The 26,859-nt window shown below is 39.5% G+C and overlaps 1 protein-coding gene across 9 annotated transcripts in view; it reads right to left on the bottom strand.

Annotated features, from left to right (window-relative positions):
- Positions 1-26,409, bottom strand: part of Etv1 (ETS variant transcription factor 1) — a 92,150-nt gene extending 65,741 nt beyond the window's left edge. For 2 of the 9 annotated variants that reach the window (XM_063262097.1, XM_008764648.4), the window contains exons 1-5: positions 24,760-25,605; positions 24,208-24,339; positions 23,321-23,408; positions 21,937-21,984; positions 11,743-11,796 (exon numbers count right to left, since the gene is read on the bottom strand). In XM_063262097.1, the coding sequence (XP_063118167.1) occupies positions 11,743-11,796; positions 21,937-21,984; positions 23,321-23,408; positions 24,208-24,252 (235 nt within the window). In that variant the 5' untranslated portion in view covers positions 24,253-24,339; positions 24,760-25,605. 9 annotated transcript variants of the gene reach the window in all.
- Between the last annotated feature and the right edge of the window lie 450 nt (positions 26,410-26,859).

The raw sequence follows: 26,859 nt of genomic DNA, 5'->3' as shown, positions 1-26,859 counted from the left end.
ACAAAAGTAAACTAAGACATACGTGTGTGTATATAATTGAAGTGGATCTTTAAAAAAATGAGATCTAGACAAAGAAATAAACTGCTACATCTTTTCAACTATTATATTTTTGTGGTTTTAAGGCAGCAGAATAAAAAAGTAACCTTTTAAACAAGAAAATGTGCACTATTGTATTCCAATTTTATAAACAATTTTGGTGAAGAAAAATGTGTTGGTTCACAGTTTTTATTTTCTATTTCCCCAGCACATACCTAAGGACATACAACCTTCTTTTAAAATCAGAGACACCCCAAGAAGTCTTATGGACAGTCTAGTTTATATTTCATTTTTACATGTAAAATACTGGTGTTATTAATTTGTAGTATCTCAGATAGAAGCTCTGGGCTGTAGTGAAAACTAATTTACTAGATACCGGGAATTTGTGAATGCTAGCATGATTGTTGATTTCTCCCTCCTTTCTTCCGCTCTCCCTCAATTGCTGTTATTCTCTTCCTGGCTTGCTTCTGATTAAGGTCTTGCTATAAAACCCAGACTAGTTTTGAACTAGTTCTCCTCGTGACTCAGCCTCTACAGTGTGGGGATCTCAAGGCTGGGCCCTCTAGCATTCTCTTGAGTGCTTCTCACGCTGTGAATCCTGTTTCCATGGCCCACACAGATCTCCTAAGCTTCAAAAACCAACAGTTCTGCATTAGCAGCGTGCGAGCACGGGGTGCCTTCGTCTACATTCTCCATATTTTGAATAAACAAGAGAAAAAAATCTCCAAGACAGTGAAAGCTAAGCACACCCTTCCCAGATGACAGCTGTTTTCAAACACCAAGCTTCCCATCTTGTTTACAAAGTTAAGCCAAATGAGTTCCTCGGGTATTTTTCCTGGGACTATCACCTGCTAGAAGATTCCCCCCTGTCTTCTCTAAGTCTCTTTTAATTCTTCAAACCCTAAGAATTTTCAAAAGTATCGATGCCCAGTATGAGCAATCTTTTTTGAAGCATAACTTGGTGTGTGTGTGTGTGAGTGTGTGTGTGTGTGTGTGTGTGTGTGTGTGTGTATGTGTGTGTGTGTGTGTGTGTGTGTGTATTTTGCAAGGAATCAAACTCAAGGACTCGTGCTTGTCACTCTACCATTGAGCAGTTTTCATACCTGTAGCCATGTATGCTTTGTTTTGTTTTCTTCTCAAGGAAGAAATAGTTTGATATTTGTCGGTGGTCTAAGGGCTGGAGGTCCACGAAGAAAGATTACCTAAGCAACTGGGTGCTGAGAGCTGAGTGGCATGACGTCATTTACTTTCCTCATTTGATTATGCTATGCTCTCTGAATTCCTCTTTAAATAAAACAAGGAATTTCTCAGTATTCATACTGAATAGAGATTGTCGAGAAATGTATCTTCAGATAGGAGTATCAATTAATATTTATTAGAGAGCTCTAATGTAATAACTAAGGCCTAGTTCTAATGTTGCAAATGGGCAGTCTCCATAATCTCTCAAAGGAAAATGAAACAGAAACATAAAGCAGATATTTGCATTAGAAGTCAGGCAATTAAAGCCACCTGTACATGAGTGTATAAAAACTTTCTAAGTACCGAAGCAGTTAGTCATTCAAACCAATTCAATATGCAGCGAGAAACTATGACAATATGATTCAGACAAAGATGAACAGGATATGATCCATCCACTAGAAGCCCATTGAAATAGGAATAAAACCAGGATGGGTATCACTACAGAATGACAGATAGGAGCTACCGAGCTTGACAATAAAGAATAAGTGCTTTCTGAAAATCAACAACTATGGCCTTAAAGTGTAGAGAACAGAATTCTGTATAATGCAATAATTAACATTAATACAGAGCTGGTGGTTCAGTGGTAACATATTTGCCAATCATGTAGCATGTACAAGGCCCCAGTTTGATCCCCAGCTCTGAGAACAAAACAAAAGAACACCCACTCGAATTAAAAAACAGCAACTACAAATTACAGTATATAAACTTTTAAAATCCACAGGGTAGTTGTTGGTGTAAGGCAAAGAGTTAAAAAATCACAAACACTAAGTTGTTGGCTGGAAGACCCTGGGACTAGACCTGTGTACAAGGTGTACTTTGTGGAAATAAAAATAAAATTTTAAAAAGACTTAGCCAATTTTTTCTTCATATAGTAATAGATCCAAATATAAGCAGGTAATAATTGCTTTGCACAGACAGTCCCGCTAGTGTGATATAACATGAACGGGAGGACTGAATAAGTGTATCTTGCGGTAGCAGAGATCTTTTGTCTGGTTGTTCACCACATGCCAGGCAGAGAACAGAACCTCAAATCGTATTTTCCAAACAAATAAACTTGCAGTCCTCTAATCCTCCTGTACTTCTGTACTGACTACAATCCTATAAATGTATACTCAATACAAGTAAATGTACACAATACACAATACAATACAAGGAACACTAAATTTTACAAGATGGTGAGGCAGGAGTTCAGATGGTAGGATACTTGTCGCATGTAGGAAAGCAATCTCGTCTTGCAGAGAGAACTAAACTGGACATAATGGTGTGTGCCTTTACTCCCAGACCTCGCATTTGGCAGACGAGGGGAGCAAGACCAGAATTCCAGGTCATCTTCAGCTAATGAATTCAAAGCCACACTGGCTTCATCAGACTCTGTCTAACAAGGAATGTAAAATTTGTTTCACTATGAAAATGTATCTTTCATATTTTAAAGTATCATAATGGTGCACCATGACTATGGACTACATCTGTAAGAATGTAATCGTCTCCATTTAGTTTAGATTCTGGTGGGTAGCTCAGAGGGTGACCATTTGCCGAGCATGCACAAGATCCTACACTCAATCCTCAGTAGGGTAACAATGACAAAATATAAATACGAAACCTCCCTGTAAGGTAAGAGGTCAGGAAGAAGTCACCATAATTCAAACAGTTCTACAGGATGAAGAATCATTTGTAATGTTACTGAAAAGTATAAATATAGGCAACTATGAATCCTATATTGTTTAAGTGACCTCATATGGTGTCTACAGTATAACAGATTCTTTGTTACATTCCATTTTTGAATGATACTTGAGCAAGGCACAGTGTCATTAATCCCTTTATCTCAGCCTTTATTAGCACCTTTGATCCCAGCAGGGAGGCAGAGATAGGTAGAGCTCTGCATTCCAGGACACCCTAGTCCACATAAGAAGTATCAGGCCAGCCAGGACTACAGAGTGACACTAGGTCTCAATAAAATATAAAGTAAGACTTGAAAACTTGCATACAAAAAACATTTCACCGAAGTATTTATTTCTGTTTAAAAATTCACCAGACGTTCTATAAACAGGATTTTTCCTCTAGCCATTAACAATATTTTATGAGTAACTAAGTCAATCGCAAATAATATCCCCGGCTGTTGTCAAAGGTAAATGGTACTCAACGGAGTGTAAGTCCTTAGATCTAAAAAGCAACAGCATCGAGCCCACCTTCTTACTTAGTGGGACCCAGCACCAAACCTCAGTAAAAAAGTCAGTAACTGACTAGAGCAACTATGTGCTGTGAGTCTAAGTAGGCATTTCTTAGAGTAAGTATGAAAGAGGAAAAAAAGCAAAGCAAAACAAAACAAAAGATGACTACAAAAGAGCAAGCTCACACAAAATTACATAAATGTGTTTAGGTACTCATTAGTCTACCTTGCTTCCAACTTATATCTGATTTCATGATACTTATAGATTTTATGACAGTCTTTTCTAATATTAATAAATGACATGTGCACCACACAACTGGGAATAACTCTAGACCAGACACAAGACATACATAATTAAGCTCTGGAGCAAAGACTCCAACATTTGGTTCTGCACACAGTTTCACACCCTCCTCCTCCAACTAGATTGTTTTCCCCCTAAGAAGTCCTCTGCTCACTGAATACGAACATGTTTATTTAATACTGAGTGAACTTCAACCAAAGATGGCACCGATAGCTCTTCTTAAACTAATTTATTGCTAATTATAGGCAGGAGGCGTGGAAAGGACTTGTTGCCACACTCCCTTTGAACAGGTCTGAGAAGTCAGTTTCCGGGGCATGCTGCTGCACTAAGGCCAAACTAAAGGAGAAGTGCAATGAGAAAGACAAAGCTGGGCTGGAGAGATGGCTCAGCCTTTAAAAGCCAGGCTCACAACCAAAAATATAAGAGAAAGACAAAGCTAATCATGTTCAACCTTTAGCTACAGTAGAAAGCACACCTCAGAGCTCTGAGAAGCTGGGTCTTGATTTGCATTTTAGTTTTTATCTTGAAATTCTGTCTGACTTACCCACCTTAGCAACAAGAAACTGATAAAGTCAAATGTGTTTGTTATATTCTAGAGAATATATTAAAACCAAGACTAAAGGCATTTTCTAGTAATCTCTTTACTTCATTATAATGAATGATGAAGTCAGTATGGCTTTGAATTTGTTACAAGGCAGAAGATGATCTTGGAATTCTGGTCTTCCTACCTTCATCTCCCAAATGCTAGGTCTGGGAGTAAAGGCACTCACCAAGATGTCCAGTTTAGTTCTCTCTCATAGTCAGTCCCCTCCCGCTTCAGTTCCACTTTAGATTCAGGTGTGCATTTCTCTTACATTTAGATGTTACCCTTTCCTCTTGTCCTGTAGTGTGGAAAAGCTGTCATAGGATAGAAATGTGGACTACGCCTAAGAATCTAGTGAGCTCTGTTCCATGCCAGGGGTAAACCAAGTTTAACTGTAGGCTCAAAGTAGGCATTCAGTGTCATTTCTTCTCTTAGACACAGTAGATCTCAGTATTACTTAAAAGAAAAAAAATCCTTGCAAGGCAGTTTTTGTGGTGGGATTTCCCATCTAAGCATTATCCAAGCTAACCTAGTTCAGCTTCAGAGAACAGAGGAGATCCAGAACAATCTGGATGCTGTGCCTACCGATTTGTCATTGGGTTGTCTACCTTGATTAGAAAATACATTTCCTGTGAAACCACCAAGGACCAAAATAAGATTTTGGCCTTTCTTCCAAGTGTGTCAGGTAGGGTCTCTGTAGAGACAAACACAGAACACACCTGCACTGAAGGCAGATAGCACTTTTATAAACCAGAATCCTGGCTAGAAAACCTCACAGTAGGGTGGGGCCAGCAATGCCTTGCCTCTCTCTAAGTAACCTAGAGTGTTCACTGTTCAGTTACTCTATGCTGGAGTCTATGGTTCTATTCTGGAGTCATCCCTCACTCTCAAAATGGAAAATCGTAAGTAAATAAAGATAAGGTATGCTTTGGGACTAGAAAATGTACTTTCAGCAGAGCAAAGATTTCAAAGTAAAACATCTAAAAGTATCTTACACGGACTTCATTTTCTAATGCTCTAGTCCGCATATGTAATGAAAGGATGACACATTATTTAGATAATATTGTTAGGAATTTCCATGTAGCAGGGACAATTAGCTCACTGCAAAAGAGAAAGGCGGCTAGCAAATGACAGGGCAGGCAAAACTTCTAACCTACACTCCATGCTGGGCCTACACGGGAAACGTATAACAACTCCTTAGAGACTCTGAGGCCCCATTCTAGAATCACCTATCTCTTACAGGATAGAACAGTTAAATTTCAAAACACTTGTTTTGAAAAAGCCTGAGAAAATCCCTTTGTTGTGGCTTTTAATTACTGGAAGGTGTCACTATGTAGTGATTGCTTTTAAGTCATCGGATACCCACGCACTGGTCTTAACCATGTGTAGGTGGTCCCCGAGCACTCTACTACATATATCAGATAAAGTGAAACATATCAGAGCCAAGATTATTCCCTCAATGCCACCCTTCTAATTGTCTTGCAATCCACTGTCTCTTTGAGAGAAAGAGGGCAGAGCAGAGCTTCAAGGTCTGTCCTGCTGGGATGGCGGCAGTGTCCTGGGAGAAGGCGAGATGTAACCACGAACACGGACCATCCTGCAATCCTCTAAAGAAAAGACTGAAGTGATGAGTGGAGCCTGGAGGAAAAACTGTTTATAGAACTAATGTGTAGCTGCATGATAATCAAAAGGAAGGGTAGAGTTTAAAAGACTATTGTGTATGTCTGCATTGAAAATATGCATTAACATATAAGTGATTTAATTTCCCATGTGTATTTATAAAAAGTTCAGTTGTTGTGCAAACCTATGCATACTCTGGAAAGATAAGTTTTCAAGTGATTCTCTCTCTCTCTCTCTCTCTCTCTCTCTCCCTCCCTCCCTCTCTCTCTCTCTCTCTCTCTCTCTCTGTGTGTGTGTGTGTGTGTGTGTGTGTGTGTGTGTGTGTGTGTGTACCCAAATGTACAGTACATGTGGAAGATCTTTTGAGAGAGAGTCAGTTCTCTCTTTCCACCATGAGTATCTGGGGAATTCTAGGTTATGAAACCAGGCAGCAAGTATCTTCATGCACCAAAACATCTTGCTAGCCACACACTGATGTTTTAAGGTGCCCTGTAAGTCCTTTTTCTGAAGACTTAGTTTCTCACTAAAGTTAAAGTATAACCTAAAGCGAGTGTGTAGTTTCAAAACAATGCTAAGTTAAGAAAAATGTATTGGTACAAAACAAATAATGTGTTCAAACCACTTGTTTCTTGGAATGAATGAATGTATTTGCTTTTTATTTGTTTTAATGCCTATAATTGCTTCAAAAATTTAGAATTTCTCAAAAAATTAGCCATCAATGGTGTAATACCGGTTGCAGATTTCTAATTCAAATATTTTGTCAATAAAAATAAGAAATGCTCAGAAAATATTTTCAAAAGTCCCAAATGTTATTTTATCTCTGGTTGAAATTTTTGAAATTTCTCTCCTCTCACCTTCTACTTGTATTTAAATGTGGCATTAGTCCCATGGGTGTTCTACGGTGTGTCTACAGCCTTGAATAAAGTTTTTGCTTTTAATTTGGCTAACCCTGCTTTATCAAAGGACTGAAAACAAATTCAGAAACATCTTGTTTCATGGAGGAATGTAAGAAAATCAAATAATCTATGTTCATTCCGGTTAAAGGTAGAAACGATAGGCCACATGGGGAGTGGCCAGTTTCCTTCTATTCCTTCTGCCCCACTAAGCAACTCCAGACAGAAAAGAACCAAGCATCTATAAAAGCACTTCAGAGACCATCCAACCTCTCCATCCTGCTATCTGACCGCTTCTTTATATAGAAGTCAAGAAGTCCTCTCTTCACTCAGCCCTAACACTCTACTCCTCTCTTCTTTCTCTCATTCTTTTATTCTCTCCTTAGTAGCAAGGGAGATTAGATGGGCAGTATTGGCTGCAGGAAAGTCTGACTTGTCAGTTAAGACTTGAAATAAACTATGCCTTACCTTGAGTTTTATTAGACCATTTTAGATTAATATTCACCTTGTGTTTATAGGTTTCTTTTATAAAGATGTTTCATTTATAAGTTTCAAGGTTCCATTAACTTGACACTATTTGCTGGTTAAAGTAAGACTATATGATCGAGATAACGCCTCGTCTGTAACATGGCAGGCATGTTAAATATGACAATCTCAGGACCAGGTGTGGTGGTTCGCACCTTTAATGCCAGCATGAGCAGCGCAGCAGCAGATCTGAGTTTAAGGATAGCCAGGTCTACATTCTGAGTTCCTGGCCAGCCCAAAGCTGCACAGTGAGATGAGGTCTCTTTAAAAATACACAGAAACAAAATAAACAAAACTATAATTCGCTAATACAATAGATAGGAGACATATGACGATATAGACTAACTCTGTAGGACAAAGGCAGCAAGAGGAAAGCCAAGAGAGGCAAACAGGATGTAGTCTGAACTGAGTGTGAACTAAGACCACCAAAAGCTCACAAACATGAAATCATTTAAAGCAACATGAGGCAGAAAGAAAAAGTGTGTCATACTTGGAGAATTGAAAAGTGAAAAGGACCAAGATATAAAGACATCTGGAGGGGAAGGAGTACTGGAGGCACCAAAGTCAAAACTGAGTTGTAAAGAAGGCCAAGGTCTGGGTTATAGAACAATTTTCTGCTCATGCATAAGGACTTTGTCCAGCAAGAAGTACAAGGAGAAAATTAACAAGGCCAGAAGTCTGTGTGTGGATGCAAAGGGCAGGCTGGAAGGAGAAAGGGTCACAGACAAGAAAACCAACCAAAAACCTATTCCAAAGCTCAGTGGCAGCAGACTGAGGAACAGAAACATGGGGGGACAGGGATGAAAGAGAGATCGGAAACATGAGGTGCTTCTGAGCGGCAGATGAACAGTACAGTAACTGCAAGTTTTCCCAAATAACTGAAGGTACAGTTTACATCAAGAAATTTTTTTTTAAGTTTGGACAGCAATGACTTCCTTTAAAAGGAAAGCAGAACCAAAAAAGAAGCATTTGTTTGCAGCCTGGTATGCTGGTACATGCCTATAATCCCAGCCTTTGGGAGGTAGGGGGAAAAAATGAGAACTTCAGGATCACCCATGATCATTCACAATCATGCATGACCATCTATGACCATTCATGACCATCTATGACTATCCATGACCACCCATGAGAGTGAATCTGAGGACAGCATGGAAACTTCCGAGACCCATCTCAAAAATGTAAATAAAAATAAAACAACTGTCAATATGGAAAAAAAAATTGGTCTGTCTAGTGTGATCAGCCTTTAGACCTTCGGCTGGTCTAAACTGTGCTTTATACCTACACACAGCAGAAAGCACGGGGTGAGTCTGCAGATGTCACATTTTGTCACTTACATAGGGACTCTTAGGGAGTATCAGGAGAGGTTGAGGAGCCAGGGGCAGAGAGGAGATCTGGGTTGAAAATGATGGCCTTGTGGGTGTGGCCTATCAGTAACCCGCAAGAGTCTCAAATGGAAGTAATCCGATATAACTGAAAGCCAAAATTCTGGTCCCGGTAGCCACATTTCATCTGCTTATTAGACAGACGGACAATGAGTGGCGAGTGAAGGGGATCGAAGGAGGAAAACGGAAGGGAGAAACCATCCTTGCTGTGGGGGAAGGCATGAGGGATGAGGCACTCAAGATCAAAGCTGATAAAGATGTCGAATATGAAAAGCAGTAAAAATCACTTGAAGGCATTGTTGTCTATTCTGACAGCTGCACTTCTGGAATGCTTGCCAATTATATAGATATGAAATGACTCAATGAGGTGTCATTCATTCACCCAAAGGACAAGTTGACTTTGCAGAAAAGAAAGTCAGGAAAGAAAATGGTAGAAAGATGACCTTTCTCTTCCCACGATTCAGTCAGTCAGTGTGGTCCTGGTGGAGGTAAATTTAGCTATTGCTTTTTTTTTTTTTTTTGATAGTTTTAGAGGTCTTTTGTTCTTTTATTTTCCTTTTTTCTTTAATTAATGTTTTTAAATTATTCTTTTTACAATCCAATATCAGCCCTTTCTCTCTTCCCAGTACCACCTCAAGAAAGTCCTCCCCCCATCCTTCATCTTTTCCTTTGAGAATGAGAAGTGTCTCTCTGAGTGTTAAATCTCCCACTCCATCCCACACACATATCAAGTCACTGTGGGACTAGGCACATCCTCTTCCACTGAAGCCGGACAAGATTTTTCCTTTAGGGGCCCAGAATCAACCCGGCAGACAGGTAAGCAACAAGCTCAGGCTTAAACCTTGCTCCAGTTGTTTGGGGGATCCTCATGAGAACCAAACCGCTCATCTGCTACACATGTGCAGGTCTGGATCCGGCCTGTGCTTGCTCTTTGGTTGCTGATTCAGTCTCTGGGAACTTCCAAGGTTCAAGTTAGATGGACAAGAACCAAATCCTGACACTATTAATGATACGCCATTATGCTTGCAAGACAGGAAGCAAGATTGTTTCCTGAGAGACTCCACCAAGCAACCAATCGAAAGAGATGCAGAGACTCACACCCAAATACTAGATGGAATTTAGGGAGTGTTAAGGAAGAGTTGTGAGAACGATCGAAGGACCAGAAGAGGACAGGGATGCCACAGAAGGTATCTAGTTTTTAAGGTTGAAATCTCAAGAATATGTTTCATGAGAGATATATAAAATACATGTAACCAGATATCAAACGGTACATCTCAGTACAAATAAAAGGAGACGGAGCAACGTTTGCAGGGACTGGGGAGTCAGAAGCTGTTGCATTATGGGTATAGGGGTTTGGGGCTTATTGAAAATTCTAAACTGCCTTGATAGTTCAGCAATCAGGATGTCCTTAACGTTATTGAACTCTACACTTAAGCTGGTTAAAATGATGGAGTTGTTTTGTCTACATTTTACTACAATGTGTTTAAAAATCAAGTTATTGATTATTTTTTTCTATAAGTGAAACCTGTCATCTGCTGGATGAATGAGTCTCTTCTTATGTGGAGAAACTGGGGAGAACTCCAGCCTCAGACCGGCTGTCAGGACAAAACAAACTACCTGGAAGTCACATTTTTATACCTTTTCCTCTTTGACCTCTTAACTGATTTTTATCCTTAAGAAACCTCTAAGGACCCTCTCTATCTGTTCAAGATAACAGACATTGGGAGCAAACATGTTACATGATTGTATTAATATAGGAACTTGGGAGATCGAGGTCTACAATGTGACTTTCATGAGGTGTGGCTAGTAAGGATTTCTTGTAGCTGCTGACATGGACTCATCTGATACTACCAACAATCTGAACGCACAAAACAGGAAGTTAGCATTTTAAACAGCATTGAAAGTAAGTAATACATAATACAACTCTCATAACATGGCATAAGGTTCTCTACCCATAGATAGTTTCACTTTCTACAAGCTTAATTTCCTGCCATCAGACCCAGGTCAAATATGAAAAGAAAAGTTTGAGAAATAATTCATAATTTTAAGTAACTTTAATGATACATTTTTATTATGATTGTTCTAATTCATTGTTGTCACTCTTAGTTTCTTACTAATTTCTCAATCAAGCTCTAGCATAGAAGTGTATGTGCAATGAGAAAAGAGCCTCTAGAACACAAGGCCCAAGACTGTCCATGGAAATGTGAATCCACCCAGCAATATTGGAACAAGTCCCTGGGGGACAAGGAGTAACCATGCTCCTCCTTTGGATTTACTTCACGGGTCAGTAGCCTCAGTTAATGCTAGAATTGCAAAGTATAAATATCAGCAGTAAACCCTGGGGCAACTATGTTTGTGCAGGCAAAATGCTCACTCTGCAATTAAGGGAGGGCAAGTATCTATGAATCACTCTTCCAGCATTCTGACAGGCCCTGGAGCAAGGCTCAGGGACAGGAACACAAAAGGGATGCTGTAAGAAGCCAAAGGCTACTTCCATATGTACTCTTGCAACCTGGAAGCTGAAAACATCAGGCTAAATGTTAAATCAAAGAATATAAAGTAATGTAATTGGCCAGTGAAGGTCCAAGCCAAGATCTTTCCACAACTTATAGGATAAGTAATTTTGCATGGGTTTAGACTCTGCCTCCCATCAGCACCCAGATTTTTCTTTGTAAACGCACTGGCAAAATTGGAGTAAACATTCACAGCAAACCCTGTTTCCTCTCCAAGGAAATGCACTAAATATTGAGAACAGAGTCAGTGTCTTAAGAATTCTGCTCTCCTTGCCTACCTCTGGAAACTTTGCCCAGATCATGCAGGGATCTTGCTGATGTCACAACCTGACAAATAAAAACACCTCATAACTGCGATCCCAATACAACGCTGGGACAATGCAGAGAAAGGCACTGGAAGTGGAAACCGACCAAGGGAAGAGCGATTAAAAAAAAAAAAAGACAGACAAAGAAAACACAAGACATGAGTCATGCTGTACTTACAACTTTCGGCCTGATAGTCTGGCACAAACTGCTCATCATTGTCAGGTACCTGAGCTGAAGAAGAAAAAGAAAATTTAAAACACAAAAATTAAAAGGGGAACTGCAGAGACATAAGGAATCGAATCAAATGTGTCAAGCAAGGCCCGTTTAGATGGAGCTCGGACCTATGATTATTTGCCAATAAGGTTTTATGTAAAAGAACAAGGGGAGGAAACAGAAAGGCCCATTCATAGAGCTGGAAAACTTGAGTGTATCCAAGCAGATGTGATTCCTCTGAAATTCACCTGCCAGAGAGAAACTGAAGAGATGGAAAATACAAGGTGCAGGATTTCTACATCGTGAACGGATGCATTTTGAAGGTGTTGTGCTAAGGGTGTTTCGATCTACCCACTGCTGGTGCTTAAGTGGACCATCTCAGTGACCTAAAAGGGTTTTTGTAAGCGATGTGCTCCTTCACTTGAATTCGCACAAATCCCTCCTCGGTTTTAGAAATGATTTCTCTTGGTATGTCCCTTCTCCTGCAAATCAGACGACCATCATTCAAAATATTTGCCCCAAACTTGCTCAAAGCAAGATGTAAAGTTTAAAAAAATGCAAGAATGCAAGGACGACCATTGACTGGGGCCGCACGCAACAAAACAATATATTTTCACAGTTGTATTCATAATAATAAAAATAAAAAGACAATAAAACAAATGTCATCCTTCCAGGCAAACTATTTCCCTGGCTATTAGTCAGTGCTGAGGATAAGGATCTCACCGTTTCATCGGCCTTAAGGTCAAATGGCTTCCCGTTTTACTAAAGAAAAAGTTCTAGTTGAGAGGACTTAATTCATTCAGGGCAACTGAAGTACAAGTCCATTCCTGCACCTTGAAATGTTTATTACCTTTGCTGTGGACATTGAAATAACCTATCTTGTAGGATATTATTGAGTTTTCAAACACAAAAATATGCATGTATTTTGTATAAACAAATTACACAAAACAGAAACCGGGTTCCTTTGTATCTTGCTGAATATGTAGAGAACAATCATTATTATTTACTTTCATGTGACCACATTAATAGTATTACTTTACCACTGTTGTGCAATACTGTAAGTTTTGATCCCATCATGTCATATTGAGACAGATAACAGTTAGGCTCTTTTTTTTTTTAATGAACTTTTTCTGTGTGCGGATTGCCAATTAAAATAATCACTCTTAGCCAGGCATGTAATTCTAACATTTGGAAGGCTAAGGCTCTCCACTATTCTGAAGCTAGCATGAGAATAGTGAGCCCCAAGCCAGCCTAGGCTACAATGTGAGGCTCTGTCTAAAAAATCACATATCAACAACAACAGCAACAAAAGCAATGATCACCCTCTAATGAAATGTTTCAGGCTGATAAGTGAGTGAGTTAAGAAAAAAATCCACACAATAACAGAATTTCATATGACATAATTATATGTCATAGGAAGAAAAAAGGAGGACGACTTCAATAGTTTTTCCCTATCTCTATCTAAAGCATTCTTTGCAAATGTAAATATTTTGTTTAATAAAGTATATGTTACCTTCGACAAGAATATGACTATTCAAGGACAATCTTGCCTAGTATTAAAATGTATATATCACACAGTTCCTCTCTGACAGCTTTATCTCATACCAGTACTTAACTTCATTGAAGACACACCATTCCCTACCACTAAATAGTAATTAGCCAGCAATAACTTCCCATCATCACTGGTACCTGCTGGATCGTCCTGTATAAGAAACAGGTGTTTCTTCTTATTCAACATTCAGTATTCAGTATTTGATGCTATGTTTAATAACTTTCAAGAGGGATAAATTTCACCTCAAAGACTCGTGACTTGCCACCTATGGGTAAATCTTTAATTTCTGTAAATGCCAATTACCACCCTCCACCCACCTTAATATAATAAAGAGATTTTTTAAACTAATACATCGAGTCCTTTATGCATGATCCCAGATATTTAGGACTTAGGTCCTTCCTTCTTTCCAATCTTCTACCACGTCTGTTTTCTGAAAAGTCACATTCACAAATGCTCTTCAGACATTATTGTGACCAGGCGTTTGCTTTTGTTTTTGGGGGGATTTTGTTTGTCTGTTTGTGTGCTTTCACTTCAAGCAAACATGACTGCATGAGGCAGGAGGTAGTGGCTCGTATCTTTAACCCTAGCAATCTGACAGAAACAAGTGGGTCTCTGAGTTTGAGGCCAGCCTGGTCTACAAAGCCAGTTCCATGAAAGTCAGGGCTACACAGAGAGACCCTGTCTCAAAAATAAGCAAGCAAAGAAGCAAACACCTGGCTTGAGTCGGAAAAGGTGGGTGTCCTGGCATCTTCTCAGTTGCTTGTATTAGATTTTTGCTATTGACAACGTAGTTTGGACATTGGGGTAGACTTGACTTCCTGCTCAGAATGATGAGTTACACATAGAAGAAATGTACTTTACAATGTGCTTTTACACCTAAAATAATTGGAAATGCTTTGATACATATTTAATAATAGCAAGTAAATGAAATCCATCTTGTAGTTTTCCTTCAAAATTGAAATGTGAAGAAATACAGGGCAAGTTTCATGGCAAACACTTTTGTTCCAGCACTGGAGAGGCAGAGGCTGGTCGATTTCTGAGGTTGGGGCCATCTTCGTCTACAGAGTGAGTTCTAGGACATCTAGGATCTACACAGAGTAGCAACAAAACAAAAACAACCAAAAGAGCTAAACAGATATAGCTATTGAGGTGGAAAATGTGCTTTTAAAAAGCCCACATTTGGGGCTGGAGAGATGGCTCAATGGTGAAGACCACTATCTCTTCTTCCAGAGGACCCAGGTTCAATTCCTAGCACCTCACATACTGGCTCACATCATCTCTAATTCCAGTCCCAGGGGATCTGATATTTGAGGGAATTAGGTATACCCATCAAATATTCAGCCTAAGTACCTACACATAGAAAATAATACGATAATTTTATATTTAAAATGAACCTTCATTTCAGTGTGGTAGCACAAAGCAGACAAATGCAATAAAATCATAAAACATCATTTCAATAATCTAATGATAATATAAATGGTTAAAAATAGGTAGTGAGCTATATGCAACTTAATATGCTGGTGCTGGTACGGATATACTCTCTGCAAGACTTTGCCTTAGTTTTGTAAGCTGGAGTCGCAGCTCCATAGAGCACATCACCACATGAGTAGCAGCAAAAAAGGCCCCTGTGGGTGTGCGGCATGAGCTGGGTGTTGGCATATATGTGGGGTGAGGGAAAATATTTGAGGGGCAGAGGAATCTAGAAGGTATACCTCCTAAGTACGGAGAAAATAGTTCCAGACCAACAATTTGTAAAAAGAGTAAGGATGAAGAATGCTATTTCTGTTCTAACTCCTTAACATACTGAATAAGTACTTCACACTTATGCTTGAACATATTACAGAATTTTAACAAAAAACATATGACTCACATTTTCACAGAAGCTAATCTTAAGAAACTGAATAGACTGAGCAAAGCAGCACCCTATTTAAATAGACAAAAGCTCAAGTCTACCTCGAACTTGAAGTTGGAGGAGAAGGAAAGCATTTAACTAAAAACACAAGTTGGATTTGGGCAAGGAAAATATGACACAGATCCCCACACTTGTATCCTACATTTTTTTTCTTTAATTCACAAGACTTCTATGAAGAAGTAAACTACAGCTGCCTGAAATATTGCTGCAAGCCATACCAAAGCCAAAGTTAAAAATTAGTAATTAGAAGCCAAGCAAAAAAAAAAAAATCTCAAATTTTTTTATTGCATTACTGTCAAAACTATGCCCGAAGTGATCATCTTTGGGGAATGAAAATGTTTCTGGGCACAATGTAATGAAAGAGGAAGAAGACGAAAATTGGAGAAGGGGAGAAAATATGTACCAAAGACCAATAAAAGACTTTCATGAAGAGTGAACAATTACCATTTTACTGGTAAGAGCTGAAGCCCCTCTATCAGTTCATTGCACGTTAATAGACCAGTTACGACTCGTCTCCAAAGCTCTTCCTGAAAAGGACACTATAAGCACTCTAGGCTATTGGTTTAATCTACCTTCCTCTCTAAAGCTGCTCTCTAATACTTTGCCTGATGCGACATAGCAGCACTCTGGGAAAAAAAAATTCATAAAAGTATTAATCGCAACCAAAATGTCACAGAATTGATGCCCCATTTTTCAACTTTCATATGTGTTCTTAAGCACCACCGCCTTGGGGAAGAGCAGTTTTACATACAGCTTGCTTCTGCTCTATGCCGATTTTCAACGTTTAAATAAAATAGTATTCGCCGCTTAAGAAATGGTGAACGTTTAAAAAAAATTTTTTTTTCCAATTTAGCTGCAGGCAAATAAAAAAACCGTCTTCTTACAAGCTAGCTGTCTGTTGAGTTTTCTTTTAAAGCCAAGCGGGGGAGGAGTGGGAAAATTACAAAAGAAACAAATGTCAAGTATTAAAGGGGTTAATATTTAATTAAAACCAGTTCTATCCACTGTAACAATGACCTGGAGCCAAACAAGGCGGAAGATGTATGACTCATACTTTCTGCCCGTGAATGAGACAGCTGATCTCCTCAGCGTTTCCTCAAGACAAGCAGGCAGAACTGGATTTCTGCCTCCATTCACAAAAACACAGTCCAGCATGAACCATGTGGCCCAACCGCAATCTTTTCATGTCACACCCTTCCAAAGAACTGAAGCAAGTAAGCTGAACTTGCAGGGTAAACACGCCAAGTTTACTGCTTTTTCTCAAACGGATCCATTGAGAAACACGCTAAAATAAACGACACATACGTATGCATAAAGAGAAGCGTGTGGGAGGGAAGAGGAGGAAAGAGATGTATACACACATCCTACATTACAGGGCACCTTGTTCCCAAAATATGGATGCACAAAACTTAGGGAGAAAAATGGAAAGTAAGGAAAAGTGGAGAGAAGAAGGGAGAAAGAAGAGCAAGAAGTGGGAAGGAGAAAACGGGGGCGGGAGGGGGGGCGAGGAAGGGCCACTAAAAGGGCTAGGATGTCCTTCAGTGACAGAGCACTTGATGAGCATGTGATAAGCCCTAAGTTTGATTCCCTGGAACAAAATAATACAAGCAATAAAATAAATAAATGAATGGCTTTTTTTTCCCCCACTTGCCTATCACTCAAAATTTGAGCCACAAGAACATAAGAGCTCATTGTTGAGGCTTATAGCATTCCGATCAAAGTTTAGAAACAAATTTACCTAAAGAAATTTACATTTTCTTTTAAGTAAACCAAGAAGAAAATAGACATTTGCACTGTGGTACCCCTTCTAATCCTAAAATGAGGCTTCAGTCCATGGAACAAAATAATCATGAGTTCACTGAGCCTGGTTTTATAGACCACATCCGGTTTTCACATTAAAATCCTTGCAAAGTAAAAGCATTAATTAGTGCAGAAATATAAACATATTTAAACAGAAAGGGAAGGGGGACTTCCCTAGACAGAGAGGCCTTTAATGCTTGACACACTCTTTGCATGTGCACTCAAAGCAGGAAAAGGGGAAGGTCTCAAAACGGCTTCATTTTTGAACTAGACTGACCTGCAGTGACTTGAAAACTTAAAAGAGAAGCCCAAAGAGCCAACCAGCCGCAGTTTGCAGCCAGATTCTTTTTTTTCCTCCAGTGCTACAGAGGTCTGACTCTATCATTATTTTTATTATTTTTAATTACAAAGTTATACATAAATCAAAGAAATAAAGTTGCAGTATAACATGCAAGATATTACAGTCTTTGTAACTCAATAGAAAAAGTTCAGCAACCTTTCGCCAGCACAGGTCAACACTTTCTAAAGAAAAGAAAAAGGACACTATAACCCACTCAGTCCAATTTTTCTATTTAACAATATTTTTTTTTCCTTTGTCAGTAGATCTTAGGTGAGCCACATTTACATTATTTAGCCACAAAGGACACTTGCTCCATTTGTTCTACCTTCTACCATTACTAAAAAATTAGCGTCATTAAAGTCCTTTCACATCTTACCGAACTTTCTGGTGCAACAACAAAAACAAACGAAGGATGATAGCAGCTGTAACTCCTTACAGCACACTACACACACAGGTACACACACACACACACACACACACACACACACACACACACACACTACACACACAGGTACACACACACACACACACACACTACACACACAGGTACACACACACACACACACTACACACACAGGTACACACACACACACACACACACACACACACACACACACACGAGCGAGCATACCCACACACACATACCAAGAATCATCTACAACCCAGTTCCAAGTACCTATATGTTCATCCTTAATGCTCAATTATCAGATCCCATTTCATAGAGCCACACGAAGTACTAGAGTTTTAAATACTGAGCCAAATAAGAAAAAGAAAGAAGAGCAAATGGAAGGCCCATGCTGTCATCTATTTTCCTAGGATATTTCAACAGTAAAAAACAAGTTTCCTGAGCACTGTGTGTGTGGTGAAGGCCACACATAAAGAATAACAACAGCTCACCTTCCCAGTAACTCTCATAAAAACATAATTTGGGTGTAAATGCTGTATCAGAAGCAAACTGAGAAAAACCTATTAATGTCTCTATTTCTCCATCAGCAAGAGTAGTATTTGATGATTTCATGAAACGAAAAGGCTATCTCTTTCTTCCTATGAGATAATAGTGACCTTTGATGGAGAACATTGTTCTTGGTGTTAAAACTCCAAAGGTATAACTGTGGCTGCATCCTGCTATTGACTTCATAGTGTCACAGAAAGCCTTTGACCCTGGGGTGGAGTTCTCTCAAGCTCCTTCAGAGTGGAGGACCTCAGGACACCCAGGCGACAACAAAGTAAGACAAAAGTAACTGTTTCCCATGAGATATACACTGCAACATATTACTTTCCTATAAGTTCTGTTACTAGGCGAGCACTGCTTGGATATGTTTAGAAAAGTGCAATGCTTTCTTGACTTAGTTTCTAGTTCTGCTCCCCCTACCCACCCACAGTTTTAGATGTTACTTACTACAGCTTTCAAAACAAGTTAAGAACACAAAGTTGCTATAATGATGACAGGGGTGGCATTTGAACTAGTTATTTCAAGGGAGCAAATAATTCCAATGGCTCGTCCTTAGCAATCCAACTCAAAGGACTGAGAATCAATAAAGAATTGTCCCTAGTGAAGTTCAATATAAACTAGCTCTGATAACATTGAAAATACACATAGCCTCTTCTTTTATCTAGTATTGTGGTCACTGAAAACATTAGCTTTATAATTTCCTTCAGGATGTGATGATTTTGAAGTGTGGTTTATTTGTTACAAGCCTGAAAATTGCAGCACTATGGCTTGGAAAAGTGTTTCTAATGGGAAGTTACTTTTTATAAACATGTTTCCCATCTCTGTATAGAGATAAAGTTGTAGAGGAAAATGCCATTATATTTTTAGAAAAGACTATATGAACTCCATCCATACCTTCCAACAGTCCTGCCTGTTCTACCTCAACTGCCTTTTGGAAATAAGACAATCATTTACTCATAAGTAATTAGTGTGTTCTACTTGGTATAGTTTATAAAAATCCTTGCAAGCAAAAATCATATTAAAAATTCTAAGAAAGCATCATTTATATTTAGGAACTCTGGGAAATGTTTTCAGCGTGATTATCATATGACATACTGTAGCAAACTTGATTCTTATGTCTAAAAACATTTTTGGACCTGTTGGCTTCCTAGAGGGATTCTAACTCCTGGGAGAAACTTGGTCAATTTTAATTGTCAGTGATCTCTTTTTAAAAAATCAAAAATGCCTTAAAATTCCCTGGTTACTTTCTTGGCTAGAGAGCATTAAGAAAAGAAATATGTAACAGTTTAGACTTTGCAGGTTTAGTAATCCATTAATTTCTTCCTGTCCAGAAGAACACAAATGAACAAAACTAGTGACAAATTAACCAGTTAATTTTTTTCAATCTCTTAGCTAATATTGGTCAGGTCAGAGGATAAGCCAAATTAGGATATATGTGCACGATAATTATACTTAATTGCGAAGAACCAAAACTAAATGTCGTGTCCACTAACATTTAAAATAAAAACCCTTCTTACTATTAGATTTTTAAATTGCATTAATAAAATTTGCTTACATCATAACTATATAAATTCATGCAGTTATTTTGAGAATGTTTATATTATTCTAAAATGCAGTTTGTAAATAGCACACCTGGTATTTAATAAAGAAATACCCTCAAGATTAATTCCTGTATTTAATTAAGCTTATGAATTCTTTTCTAAGTAAAAGTATGTTCCTCCAAATACATTAGTCCTTATCTAGGTTTACTTTATATAAAGATAAGCCTTCAGCGTTGATTCGCAGGTAATGAAGAGATAAGAATATTCCGTACTGTTTTAAATGATAAACTCAAACTCAGATAAATTATTCAACTCTCCTATCTGAGCCATAAGACACAATAAATCAAGTGGAAAGTAAAAAAAAAATAAAAGAAAGAAAATGTACTAAAAATGATAAGAGTCTGCCACAGATCCACATTTTAAAATTCCAGAAACAGCTGTTATGCACATCTGAAATCTGCCAACCAGATTTGGATTCACTTTTCAAATTCAAACATCTTTAAGAACCAGTAAACCTTCCGGAACAACTAGGTAAGTATAGTAACTTATTTTGGATAAGCAAGTAAATTCTTGAGTAAACAAAATGCCCCATAACCTTCAACTTGGCAAAAAACACCAAGTAAAAGTTAACATAAGAGCCTCTGCAAATTTTTATGAGAAACCTATCTGAATATATGGTTTACATGGCAATACTGAGTAATCTATTACAGTAAGTTTCATTTAGAGATAAGCAAAAAATGACCTTAAATTTCAGATACTTACCATTCATTAACACATAAATGCAATCCCCCTTCCAAAGGATAATTAAGAGCTATTTAACTTAAATAATTCTGAATCCTTTAAGATTGTAAAAGCCTTTTGAAGAACTAGAATTATCAGCAAGACAAAGAAACTTGTTTACATGCTAACAGCAACTTGACCAACTGAGTACAAGATCCTGACTAAAAACCCCTCAGTCTACCTCAAAGCAGCTAGAGAAGCACCGGGTTCCATTTGGAGACCCTCCCTTTGCTTTGAACCATCTTGAAAATCTAATACCAGAATTAGAGTCCCCACAGAAAGTAAGTAAGCAAATAACAAAACATATTAATGCTTAAATATCTGCAACTTTCTCATTCCCCCTACACACAAACACACACACACACACACACACACACACAAAGAGCTTATAAAATAATATTTCACAAATATCCAAAATTAAAATTTGAAATAGTAAATAACCGATAAACACCTTCCACCTTAAGCATATCTGAACATGTGTCAAGCTTTACTGAAGCCTCATCTCACTGTCCCTATAAACAAAGTTGCACACAATAAAAGATATAATAGGTTAGAGCATAACATTTAAAAAAAAAAAAGTCCAAAAATGCTATTAAATGTCTCCATAGGAAACCCTAATAAAAGTCACAAGACATCAAAAGTCAAACTTCAACAAGCATTACATGCATCATAAAACACGAAACATTTTTTAAAAATCTCCAAATCCCCTTAAAAGATGTATTTTAAACCCAGAGAGAGATTTCTTAACTGTGACATACACACCTAACGTTCTGTGCTGTGAGCAAGGAGGAAAGAAGACACCTGCACTTAAATCTTGAAGCATCCCGTCCTGATGAGCCCAGAGAAACTAATTTCTGCCATCAGAAAAGTCCTTCAGCAGAGCACCAAACAATCACATGCACGGCTCTAAGGGAAACAGCAAGCCAGCCGCTTCTGGCTGGAAGTCTCTTGAGGTACAATAATATAAACCTGATCAATTGCAATTAAAATCTGAACAGAGGCTTAGAACCTGAAGTCTTGGTGCATTAGTTCTTGCCAAAAGCAGATGTGATTGTGAGCTGGAAGCAATTTCTCCTGGTAATTTGTGATGACACTGGGTAGTGGAGCCCCAGAGTCCCTAAAGACAAACTCATCAAAGGCTCTAATGTATGCATGACACATGAGGTGGCTCTTTTAGAGCTCAATTAATTGGGTTGAACATTTAAGACAGCAAGTTCAGGACTCCCTCCACCCCCTTCTAGAGTTGCTTTTCCCCCTTAAAGACAATTCTCCCTCTCTTACCTTCAGCAAGCCATGTTTCTTGTAACTGACTCAGATCTTGAAAGAGTTCTGAAAAGCAAGTCAAACACACAAACATGAGACTCGACAGTCTGCAGGCTTCATTAAATGAAAATGTTTGTCATGACGCTGCCATTCAGTATGATTTTAGTTTAGGGAGCATCTACTGAACATAGGTTTCATATCTCAGTATCTTAATAATCCTGCTTACTTATGACATCAATTAAGGGACACTTTAAGGTATTTCTTTAGGCAACTAAATAATATCATATTAGGCAACTAAATCAAATTACCTTCTTTTGTCTTTTTTTTTTCTTTTTCAAAATAATTAAGAAATAAGCTCAGGAGACGAAAAAACACATACACTAAAATTCACTAAGATGACCCCTGCACAGAAACCTTTCCTAAGTACATTTAACTCTTGCTAAAATAGAAGTGGAGCAAATATTAGAAAGACAGAACTTTTACATTTTTAATTTTATGTACAAAACCAACAAGACTTGAGTTAACTCCCAAGTTACATTTTCCAGCCAAATAGCTCAACACTAATACAGGGTACAACTCCAAATATAAACATTTCAAGAAAATTTTCTACATTAGCACGTCTGTGAAAGTCAAAGACACTAGTGCCCTGCTTGGTTTATTATCAATTCCAAATTATATTCTGCCATGGAGGGGGGAAAGGAAGAGAAGTATCTAATGAAAATGAAAATTTTATGAAGTTTTAGGATTCAGTCCACTTAATTTAAATTCAATGTGAACTTTAGTAATTAAGTCTAAGTTTTTTCAATCCATAATGAGTGGCCCCACAGGGCTGAAATAATTCATAATATATTGACCTCCTACCAACAGTTTATAGGAAGAGCGTACAGCCTAATTCACTAAATAAGCATTCAATAAGCCTCAAGTTGGATCTAGTGAACATGTTAAGGCCTATCAACAAATGTTATGACTTCAAAAATGCAGTCATCAAACTCACTCATAAAATTTCAACAATAGTATATGAATCCACTTATATTGTTTAACTTGTAATAATGTTGAAAGAAAAGCAGAAGCAGTAGGCATAGCTGCTTACTTTATCCCAGGGTGTTACAGCTTGAAATTGTTATCTCAGTTATAGGGAATTATCTGCCCAGTGGACAAGAATCAACACAGAATACTCTTTAAAATAAGAAGGTCACTGCTGCAGGTTCATTTTCTTCTCATTAATTTTGTGGCAAGACTATAAAATAGTCTCCAAGGCAAACTCACTGTGTGAGTGGCTGCATGGACAGTCCATGTTTCAAGGTCTACTATTTTTGAGGTGAGATGGAGATGTGCCCCTGACTTGGAGGGTAGAGAGTGTAAGCGGAAAAAAAGAGACGTTCAGCTCAGAATCAAACCTCACCTTCTGAATCATGAGCCAGATCTCTGTTAATGAATTTTCTTTTCCTGACATTTGTTGGTTTCTCGGTACAGTTTCTCCCACGCTGACTCTACAAAGGGAAAGATAAAATCCTTTAAAAGAATATAAATCTCAGATGTCACACATTAAAAAAAAAAAAACAAATCATGCATACATAACTTAAGCCTACTGGATCCTCTCTCTGAGTGGAAAAAAAAAAGTTTATAGGAGAACTCCAATATGTATTGTCTGACTTTGACAGTAAAATCTCAAACTGAGAGTTTAACAGCGAGGGAGAGTTGCTTCCCAGAGCATGTCATAACACTCCTGCTTATCCTCATCCTAGTTACACGTAATCTCAGCATCAAAACATTAAGCTAAAACACTTAATTTTTTTTTAACTGAATCAACTCCAGATTAACAGTGAATTCCATTCTCTCAGACAGCACCCCCCACCCGCAGTAAAAGAAGTCAAAGGAAAACTGGGGAAAGTGAGAAAATGAGAAAGGGGAAGAAAACGCCCAAGACACCCCATGTAAACAAAAAATTGTCAGCATTTGTCTCAACTTCGTTCTTTTCAATGTGGCAGATAAACCCAGCCACAAACTTTGAGTGCAGCTGCTGCTGCCCTCCGTCTCCTCTTGCACTCATCGTGGACACATTAACCAGAAGAAGGGGTCTTAAAACAAAACTGTGCCTTATCCGAATCACTCAAAGGTAAGCTCATTTTGTAGATAGGGCTTCTAGAAGCAGAGTCGCCCTACAGTGGCAACAAAGCAGATAAAGTGTCTGCAGTCCCAACCCCCTGCCCCCTCCCTTCGCATCTCTCGCTCTCCCCACCCCCGTCCGAGTCAAGTTTATAAACAGCAACTTTCGAACTGAGCACTCACGTTGGTGACCACGTAAGGCACTTGCTGGTCATAAAATCCATCCATTCTGCTCCTCTTCTCAAATACTAGCTCAGTGTTTTATATTTTGAGCATTTAGCTGCAGATTTCCTCGGGATCTGGACTTCTATCAACCTAGAGGGGAACAAGATGGCTTTTAGGCTTTAAAAAATCATGAATGAAGCTCTTGCATTTGCATAGCTAATTACCCTCGACAGCCCCATTCACAAAAATAACCCTCCCCTACGCCGCCTTCTTCACCTGGATCCAAAGAGAGCCAAGAGAGTTCACAATTTACATACTTTCGGTCCTATCAAATATCCTAACAAGAGACGATGTATTTATTTACACCCTGGATGTTCCCTGCTCGGTCAGTGTGCCCCAGGCAGCTCTGATTCGCAAACGTGTGCAAAACTAGCAATGGCGATCAACGAGACTTGCTTTTCACCTAACGGGACTAAAGAGACGGAGATACCTCTTTCATAAGAATAGTTTTTGCAACCCACAGCCATGCAATTATCTGGAGAGACATAAAAAGTTGTTGGAAATACCCACCTGAAGGCCACGCTAGGCGAACGGCTGCAAAAAATTCCCTCCAAATTTAATAAAAACATTAATTATTGCCCAGCACTTCCCCTTGGAAGCCGAAAGCGCCTCTGACAGAGCTGAATTCGGTGGTTTTTCCTCTACTTCTCCTCCAGGGGCCTCCAATCCAAACTGATGGATCGCTGCCTCCCATTGGCTCCACGTCTCTTTCACAAGATCAGATTTCGGGCTGTCAATCAGGCAGCTTTTGGCCCCTTCCCTAGAGTCTCCCGCACCCCTATTCCTATGCGACCACTCTGGGAGAAGTCTTAGGTCCGCACCCAAGAAAAACCACCGAGGAAACCCACTTCCTTCCTAACTCGCTGTTTTGGTTAAGACCGGAGGGATTCTGAAACCTAGTGTACTGAGTCAACCAGCTCTCATTCCTATCGTTGTTTGATCCATTATTATTAGGCCGATGTCCTTAAAGCACTGTCGTAGAGGTTCGGGTACACATTAAATGTCCACAATCTCCTTTCTCTACTTCTGACCAGGAGTCCACCCACCACGCGCTCCAGCCTTCCTCCCCAGCAGCTTTCGGTCCAAGCTATTTTTTTTTTCATTTTTTTTCAACACTAATCACCACTATAATAGGGCTTATAAGATTTTTCTTTTAATACATCTTCAACAAAAACGATCTCCTTTCGTCAGTTCCACATGAAAACATTGTAATGAAAGCAAGGGAGAGGTGGCGCTGGAAGAGAGGATCCGGAGGAGTACGTAGCAGTGTGGGCGAGGAAAGTATAAAAATCAGATTCACCCGGGAGAGTGCTGAGAGGAAATAAACCTCCAGTGGGCCACAGAGGGGTGGGGGAGGACTTGGTAATTCAGATGCCCCCCTCCCGCCCCCTTCTCCCCCCCACCCCTGTCCCCGCCGTTTCCGGAGCTTTTGTTATGTATACAGAGAGGCGGAGGGTGTCACTTACTGTACTTGAGGATTTCACTTCTTCCAACCAGAAGTTGGGGGGAGAGCAGGGAGGGCTCGGGTTACAAGGACAATGATGGGACGTTTGGAAACGAGAATGTCCCTGAAGCTGCCTGCCCATAGGGCTTAGTTCTGTTGCGTCCCCTTTGCAGCCGCTGTCCTACCAAGGGTTGGAGGCCAGAGAGGGGCGGGGCGGGGGCTTCACAGTTCTGAAAGTCACTTAGACCCTGGCGGTGACCAGAACTGGGGACTAAAGGACTTTTCCAGCAGCTGTTTAGCCCCGTTGAACATTGTGCTGCAGTTCTCAATTTCTATTTGAAAGTTTCTTTCCTTAAATGGAACATGGTGGAAACATCAAAATGGGAGCGTGCGCGCCTGGCACTCCAGCCTCGCGGAGAAAGAGCGTGGTTTATGACAAAGCCACTCTGCGCTTCATCATGGGAAAATTATAGTCTTCCAGGGTACACACAATGCTTGCCCAGAGACTAGTCAGTGCACCGCGCGCGTCCACTTTGAGAGAGGACAGTGTCAGAGCCCGGAGGAGGGATGCGTTCGAGCGCTACGAGACTTTGTGGGGGGTGCAACCGGAACAGGGGACAATAGTGGTGGGTACCCCGGCAATCTGCAAACCCCGGACAAGGCAGCAACAGTTTCCAAAGCCTTTCTCTGAGGCCAGAGCCCGACAGGTATCCAGAGCAACCGGGAGGGGGCGGAGCTTCTCGAAAGGCCCCGAGAGCCTGTCCCTGAAGCCAATAAGGAACCGTGAATTTCCAGTCCATTGTTGTTTATTGCTGACCCCGCAGCGCTCCGCCAGCGGATTGGCTGCTTTCGAGCAGGGGGCGTTGCCCTCCCCCCTCCACCTTTCGACTCCATTCACAAAATCCCAATCTTTCTGGGTCACGTGGTTGGAGGCGTGGCGGAACAAGGGAAAAAAGATACCACAAAGGCCCAAGTTCCCCAAACCACAAAAGTTTTTGTTGTTGTTGTTGTTGTTGTTGTTTTGCGGGCGCACGCGCGCCAGTGTGTGTTCCTTTCATCTCTTCCCTATGCACACTTGGTACCAATGAAGGTAGAGGAGAGGAAGTACCTTTCTGTCGAAGAGCAATAAAGTGAGAGGAAGTAAGTCTAGGCTAAAGGAACATTCA

Source organism: Rattus norvegicus, chromosome 6, assembly GCF_036323735.1.
Source record: "Rattus norvegicus strain BN/NHsdMcwi chromosome 6, GRCr8, whole genome shotgun sequence".
Classification (NCBI taxonomy): domain Eukaryota; kingdom Metazoa; phylum Chordata; class Mammalia; order Rodentia; family Muridae; genus Rattus; species Rattus norvegicus.
This window is presented reverse-complemented; position numbering and strand designations above follow the sequence as displayed.